Source organism: Magnusiomyces paraingens, assembly GCF_902498895.1.
Source record: "Magnusiomyces paraingens strain CBS 517.90 genome assembly, contig: contig1, whole genome shotgun sequence".
NCBI lineage: Eukaryota > Fungi > Ascomycota > Dipodascomycetes > Dipodascales > Dipodascaceae > Magnusiomyces > Magnusiomyces paraingens.
This window is the reverse complement of record NW_022474067.1, coordinates 2,000,001-2,007,771: the sequence shown is the minus strand read 5'-3', so window position 1 is coordinate 2,007,771 and position 7,771 is coordinate 2,000,001. Positions and strand designations below refer to the sequence as shown.

The window sequence follows — 7,771 nt, the reverse complement described above, 5'->3', positions numbered from 1 at the left end:
GAAACTTTAAATTGATCAAATAGATTTCGAGACAGGGTAACTCCACTAATTGTGTGGGCAGAATAGCAATGGCATCTTTACCCCACAAACCCTTTCCTAAAGATACTTGGAATTTTATTTTTTTAATCACATATGATATATACTTAATGATTTCAATTATAAATCTTAAATGAACTCCTAAAATTGTATTAGTTTTGTATTAATCTTTATTTATTTTTTTTTTTAAATTCATTTATATATATATTATTTAAATCCCTAAACCCTGTTCTACAAGTGTCAATGCGGTACCTTTAAGGTCGACCTTACGGATCTTGCCGCTTGCTGTTTTAGGGAAATCTGGCACGTAGAAGATATACTTGGGGACCATATAATGACCCAATTTTTCCTTGACAAATTCTCTAAGCTCATCAGGTTTAGGTGCAGATGATTCCTTTGGCCCACCGGCATGGTATTCCTCGTGTAAAACTACAAATGCGGCCACGGCCTCACCGTACTTTTCATCGGGGACACCAACAACAGAGGCTTGAGATACAGAAGGGTGGGCGAAAAGAACATTTTCAATTTCCAAAGGATGCAAGTTTTCACCGCCACGAATAATTAAATCCTTGATACGGCCAGTAACCTTCAAGTACCCAAACTCGTCCATTTGGCCCTCATCACCTGTACGCATCCATAGTTTATTAGTGATGGGGTCACGTACCATTGCCTCACGGGTTTGTTCTGGGGCATGATGGTAGCCCTGTTGTAAAAGATACCCAGCAATGACAATTTCACCCTTTTCTCCAATGGGTAATGGAGTCAAATCGACAGTTCCGTCAGAACCCATTTGTGCCGAAATAATACGAGCTTCCGTATGGGGCATTATGGAACCCACCGACTCACAGCGGCGTTCCAAGGTATCAAAGGGAGTTGTCATAAAGGAAACTGGGGATGTTTCAGTCATACCGTAGCAAATAGTAAGCTGAGATAAGTTGAGGGTGTCAATGACACGTCGCATGAGTTCGATAGGGACTGAGGATCCGGCGCAAATACCCTTTGCAAGGAGTTCGTGGCCTCCCTTTTGGAGTTCATCATGAAGCTCCATTTCAGCGGCAAACATAGTGGGGACACCTTGGAGTCCCGTGCATTGTTCCTGGCGCACGGCGTGCATGGTGCGGCGGGCATCAAAGGCTTCAGCGGCATAGACGATTGCAGCGCCTTGGGAAAAGGCCGCCATATTAGTTAAGATTAAGCCAAAGCAGTGGAACATTGGGACTGGGGCACACAAAAAGTCTTGGCCAGAAGGGTGTTTAGCATTAGTTGCACTTAGGTTTAAGCGTTGACCAATGAGTCTACCATTGTTGACAAGGTTGCGATGGGTTAAACAAGAGATTTTGGGCATAGCAGTTGTTCCTGAAGTGAATTGCATATTATTTGTTTCAGAGGCATATTGGGCATCGATAGAAGGGTCAAGGATATGTTTAATTTCTGGAGCTTCATGGGGGGAAGTAGGTTCATTCCATTCGAGGAAATCTTTAAAGGCTAGGATTTTATTACCATCAGGTTGAGCAGGTTCGTTAACACCTTTTGGTTTTTCAACCACGGATTCCAAGAGAACCACACGTTCTACTGTTGGAAGGATAGTTCCATCAGTTGCAGCACGGATAAGTCCAGTGACATCTTTTGCAGTTTTGCGAACACCTCGAGACAAATGGGATTGGATAAAGAGAGCTTTTGAACCTGAAGAGTTAAGTGCAGCATGGAACTGAGTATCTGTAAAAGCTGGGTTTAAAGGGACAAGGACCGCACCTATTTTAGCTAGGGCCATTTGCATTGCTGGATATTCCCAAAGGTTACCAGCGCAGACGGCAACTCTGTCACCTCTTTTAATGTTAAGTTTACGGGCAATGTTAATACCTAAGATTGATGAGACATTATGAAGGTCAGCATATGAGAGTCGTTTATTTTGGTGGACTGAGACAATGGCAGTACGAGGACCATGTTCTACAGCCAATTCATGAAGAAATCTTCCAGTAGTATTTTCGTAAAGTGGGGTTGAGAGGTCACCAATGACATGGGAGAGTTTAAGGGAACCTTTAGAGGAATCATTAACAACTTGTTGGCGTAGTGCAAGGTCTTCTGGAGATGGAGAATTTAAGTACCGGGATGTGTGTAAGGGTTGAGATTGAGATTGAGATTGAGATTGAGATTGTGATTGTGATTGTGATGATGATGATGATAATGATGATAATGGTGTTAGAGATGGTGGTATTGTTTGTTGTTGTTGAGAGTTTGAAGAGGTTGATTGTTGGAGAGAGCTTGACCAGCGGAGCGAGACGGACCAGCGTACCGAGTACCGGGTAGATTTTGTGAGTAGAGAAGATGCAGAACGTGTTGCCAGCATTTTTATTTTTATTTTTTTTTTTTTTATTTTTTTTGAAATGTGGGGAAGTAGATGATAGAATGTATGTTTGTTTAAATGAATATATAAAGTGAATATATATATAAAGTGAATATATATAAAGTGAATATATATAAAGTGAATATATATAAAGTGAATATATATAAAGTGAATATATATAAAATGAATATAAAAATAAAATATAAAAAATTAAAAGCGAATTCTATTTCTTTTATACTTTTTTTTTTTTTTTATTTCATGATATCGTTTACTGTCAACTTTTTTTTATTTGCGGGGGTTTAGAAAAATAATAATAATAATAATAATAATAATAATAATAATAATAATAATAATAATAATAAATATTGATTAAATAGTTTATTTTATTTCATTTTTATTTCATTTTTATTTCATTTTTATACTATCTTTCTCAATAAATGAAAAAAAAATATTGATTTTGATTTTGATTTTGATTTTAATCTTCAACTTCAACTTCAACTTCAACTTCATTTTTCAATTATCAATTATCAATTTTCAATTATCAATTATCAACTTTTAAATATAAAAAATCCCTATTCCCGAAATCATCAATCAATCAATCAATCAATGAATTATCTTTTTTTTTTTTTTTTTAAACTTCAATTATATTAAATAAAAAAAAAATCTCCTCATATAAATAAATATCGGCACTCATCCGGGATTTTTTTTTTTTTTTTTTTTTTTTTTTTCTTTCTTTCTTTCTTTCTTTCTTTTTTTTTTTTCCCCACAATTCATCATTATCAATTATCAATCTTTTAAAAAATAAATAAATAAAAATAAAAATAAAAAATAAAAAATAAAAAGATCTCCAGAAAACCGCCGGTCACAAAAAACCCGTTAAAAATTGAGCGGGGGTATATATAAGAAAAATAGTAATAGTAATAGTAATAGTAGTGATAATTTATCACTATCGGAACCTCCCATCAACACCGTCAATAAATATATATAAAAAAAAAAATAAAAACTTTTTAACGGAGCTTCTACGGATGATGATGATGACTTTCTCCATTCCTTACAATTTTATTATTTTTTTTATTTTTTCCCTCCCCCCACATACCCGTTTTTTTTTTTTTTTTTTTTTTTTTTCATTATAATCTCCACTCCGGTACTCGGTACTCGGTGCTTACTATTTATTTAATATTTAATATTTAATATTTAATATTTAATTTTTAATTTTTTTTTTATTATTCCACTTCTTCCCGGGTCTTTTACATTTTTCTATTCTCTTTACCAATTATCAACAACCAAAAACAATCACCACTTTCTTTTTCAAGACCCGCCAAACTTCCACCCCCACTTTTTTTTTTTTTTTTATTTATTCTTTCTTTTCAATTTATAATATATATATAATAATTTAATAATTTAATAATTTAATAATTTAATAAAAATAAAAAAAATCTCTTGTTTTTATATTTCATCACTACAATCATCATCTTCACCATCATCATCATCATCATTGTTTTTTTTTTGTTATTTTACCCCTCTCGGTCTCTTGTTTTTAATCCTCCTTCACTCAAAAAAAAAAAAAAAAAAAAAAATCTATCTCTGGAACTACTTCATCAATATATATATTTTATATATATATATATATATATATATAAAATTTTTTTTTTTTTTTTTTTTTAGTTCTCCTCAATCTTTCTTAATAATCGTTTCGGACTCTTGTCGGTGCCATCCCCCCCCTTTGTCCGGTCTTCGGTTCTTTCACTTTTTTTTTATATATATTTAAATATTATATTATTATATTATAATTATAAGAATAATTAATATATTTAAATTTCTTAATGTGGGGGAGGAGGAAAAAAAAAACCCTCCAACCCCGCCTCCTTCTACTTCTTCTCTTCTAATAACTTGTAATTATCAAATATATATATATAAATCAATACCGGTCCATGCACACATATTTTAAGTTTTCATTTAGTCCTGCCTAAATTTATTTTTTATAAAGAAATGACCCGATGACCCGATGACCCGTGTCCCGACCATCTTTTTTTTATTTATTTGTTCATCACAAACCCTTCTCTCCTCCATTATAATATTACCAAGTTGCGCTATAAAAAAAAAAAAAATAAATACACATACCTCAAAAAAAAAAAAAAAAAAAAAAAAAAAAAAAAAAACACCTCATTTATTCAAAATAATAAATAAATAAATAAAAATAATAATAATAACAAGTTATAAACAATGTCAAATTTAGACATCTTCATCTTCATCTTCATCATCTTAATCATATCCATCATCCTTTAATCCTGTCGTAATCCCATCAAAGATACAGGCCGTGCAAGTTCCGGCACTCCTGCAGAAGACCCTGCTCCTGATCCTACTCCTGATCCTGATCCTGATCCTGATTCTGCTGCTGCTCCATTTCCATTTCCATTTCCATTTCCATTTCCATTTCCATTTCCATTTCCATTTCCATTACTCGTAGATGTTGCCAATGTCCCTGATCCATATTGTGTTGTTGACGACGACGACGACGATGACGATGACGATGACGATGACGATCCATACCCTCCATACTGTGCTGAAGAATTAGAATTAGAATTAGAATTGGAATTAGAATTGGAATTGGAAGAAGAAGAAGTAGGAGAAGAAGAAGTAGATGTTAATGTTGATGAAGAAGTTTGTTTATTCTGCTGACCATTACCAATACTGGAACTTGCTCCATTTGCACTCGACTGTGAAGTAGTAGACGCGGATGCAGGTGCAGAAATAGATGCAGATGCACCTGAAGATGTAGGTGCAGAGGCAGAGGCAGAGGCAGAAGCAGAAGCAGAAGAAGGAGAAGGTGAAGTAGAAGACGAAGAAGTAGCTCCAGGGTAACCCAAATGTATTTGGCTATATGGCACAAGTCCATTGGACTGTTGTTGATGCTGATGTTGATGTTGTTGATGTTGTTGTTGCTGTTGGTGTTGTTGGTGTTGTTGGTGTTGTTGGTGTTGTTGGTGTTGTTGGTGTTGTTGGTGTTGTTGGTGTTGTTGGTGTTGTTGGTGAGAATATCCTTGGTGGTAGGCAGCAGCAGCAGCAGCGGCGGCGGCGGCGGCAGCAGCGGCGGCTGCTTGGGCCGATTGTTGTGCCGCCAGGTGGGAGCCATGGTAACCTCCATAAGTTCCAGGAACCGACATTGGATGACCCAAAGGAGGATAATGTGAGAGTTGATGGTGGTGATGTAACAGATGGGACGGCTGATGCTGCTGATGCTGCTGATGCTGCTGATGCTGCTGGTGTTGCTGATGCTGATTAAGTTGCTGATGTTGATGATGTTGATGTTGATGCTGCTGCTGCTGCTGCTGCTGCTGAGAATATGCCGAAGTTTGGCCACCAGCAAGGGCATTTACAGCCGAATCATTGGCACCTCCCATATTACCATTACTAGCAGCTGCAACCACCACATTAACTGCCGAGTTTGGAGATGGGCCATTAGCAGAAGATCCACTAACTTCTTTGATCCACTTGATAACAGCACAATCTCCAGATTCAATATGTCTTGAAATCCATTCATCACTAGAGTTGAAAAACATACCACAGGCTTTACATTTACCAGAAGTGCCATTGCGTTGTTTCTTTTTTGTACCAGCCGGGTACTCGAAATGCATAGCCTTTAAATGGTTCTTATAAGTATCACAACGAGAAAACCCTCCATTTTGATGGCACGGCGGGTCCATTGCTCCCAAGTCTGCAGATGCCATAGGTCCGCCCATATAGAGGGGGCAACGGAAGGGAGCATCTCCGCGGTGGGACTTTTGGTGGCGGTAGAGATCGTTTGGGCGTGCAAAGCCGCGCTTACACACGTCGCACGTGTGAGGACGCGAGTACTCAGCCATGTGGATTGAACGGTGGGTGGCTAGGTTAGAAAACCAACCCAGACATTCCGAACACTGCCGTTTTTTGCGTGCAGCTGGGTTTGAGTTTGATAGAGGAGGTGGAGGACCCAAGGGGTGTGGAGGAGGTTGAGGATGGCGAAGATGGTGAGCAGCAATGGCTTGAGGACTTGGGAATTCAAGTCTTTTGCGGTAATCTGTAGAGGTGACTTTTGAAGAAGAAGGATCAACAATCACAGGAGGGGTTAGGGATCCTGTTGAAGAAGTTGAAGAACCAACATCTGAGATCATTAATGGAGGTCCTTGTAAAGATGATGATGGAGGTGGAAGTAGACGAGAGTCTTGTTGCTGTTGTTGTTGGTCAAGATAAGATGTAGAAGAAGAGGAGGAGGAAGAAGAAGAAGAAGAAGATCTTGGAACGTTTGTAAGAGAGGAAACTGGAGGAAGAGAATTTGAATCTTGTAGAACAGCAGCAGCAGCAGCGGCAGCAGCGGCGGCCGCGGCCGCGGCAGCAGCAGAAGAAGCTGGAGAAGTGATTGAAGCGATACTCATTTTAAGGTCTGGAGATTTTTGACGCAAAGCATCTAAAGGTTGTGAAGAAGAAGAAGAAGAGGAAGAGGAAGTAGTTCTTTCTGGAGTTGAATAGATTGCTGAATCTGCAGGTAAAGCAGCCAATGTTGGATGGATTGAAGAATTTTGATAATTATTCTGTGAGTGAGAAGAAGAGATGAGGATATTTTGATGGTTTTTATTGTCTTCATCATCATCACCAGTATTATCATTATTATTATTAATAATAGTATTATTATTAATAATAGTATTATTATTATTTTCTTCTTCTTCTTCTTCTTCTTCTTCTTCATTGTTAATATTGTTAATATTGTTATTATTAATAATATCATGATCATCATCTTCCTTTTTAAATTTCTTTGGAGTTTCAGAGGCAGCTTCATCTGCAGAAGCTCTTTTTTTAGAGCAATCTGAAAGAAGGTCTAAATTATTTTGCTGGGGTTGTTTAGGTGAGTGTGGAGAAGAAGGAGAAGGATTTGTAGAATTTGAAGGAATTCCTGGAGAACCTGATAGTCTATTTGAAGAGGAGGTTGAAGTTGATGAATTAGTAGTGGTTGTAGTAGTAGTAGTAGTAGTAGTAGTAGAAGGTACTGTTACATTTTGTATAGTTGAAGAAGAAGAAGAAGAAGAAGAGATATTTGGTACTGGTGAAACTGATCCATTTTGATGAAGTTTTTGCTGTTGTTTATGTTCTTCTTTAATAGAGATATTATTTGTAGAAGAAGATGAATTTGATGAATTTGATGAATTTGATGAATTTGATGAATTTGATGAATTTGATGAAGTTGAAGTAGTAGATTTTGTATTTCTGTCTGTCATAGTAGTAGCAGCTAAGGATAGAGCATCCAAAGCGCTAAAAGGTTTTGTAAACATTTTATTTTTTTTTTATAAATTTTAATTTTTTTATAACACAAAAAGGTATTTATTTTTATTTTTTTGTTAATATAAAAAAAAAAAAAAA

General features: G+C 36.3%; 2 protein-coding genes across 2 annotated transcripts; both read right to left on the bottom strand.

Annotated features, from left to right (window-relative positions):
- Nucleotides 1-247: 247 nt before the first annotated feature.
- SAPINGB_P000599 (uncharacterized protein) lies at nt 248-2,383 on the bottom strand (the record flags this gene model as incomplete). The annotated part of the gene is made up of 1 exon (XM_031995322.1): nt 248-2,383. One exon carries the CDS (start codon nt 2,381-2,383, stop codon nt 248-250), a length of 2,136 nt encoding a protein of 711 aa, XP_031851213.1.
- Nucleotides 2,384-4,662: 2,279 nt separating this feature from the next.
- Nucleotides 4,663-7,683, bottom strand: SAPINGB_P000598 (uncharacterized protein; the record flags this gene model as incomplete). Its single annotated transcript, XM_031995321.1, has 1 exon — nt 4,663-7,683. The coding sequence occupies one exon, from the start codon at nt 7,681-7,683 to the stop codon at nt 4,663-4,665; it is 3,021 nt and encodes a 1,006-aa protein (XP_031851212.1).
- Nucleotides 7,684-7,771: the final 88 nt, after the last annotated feature.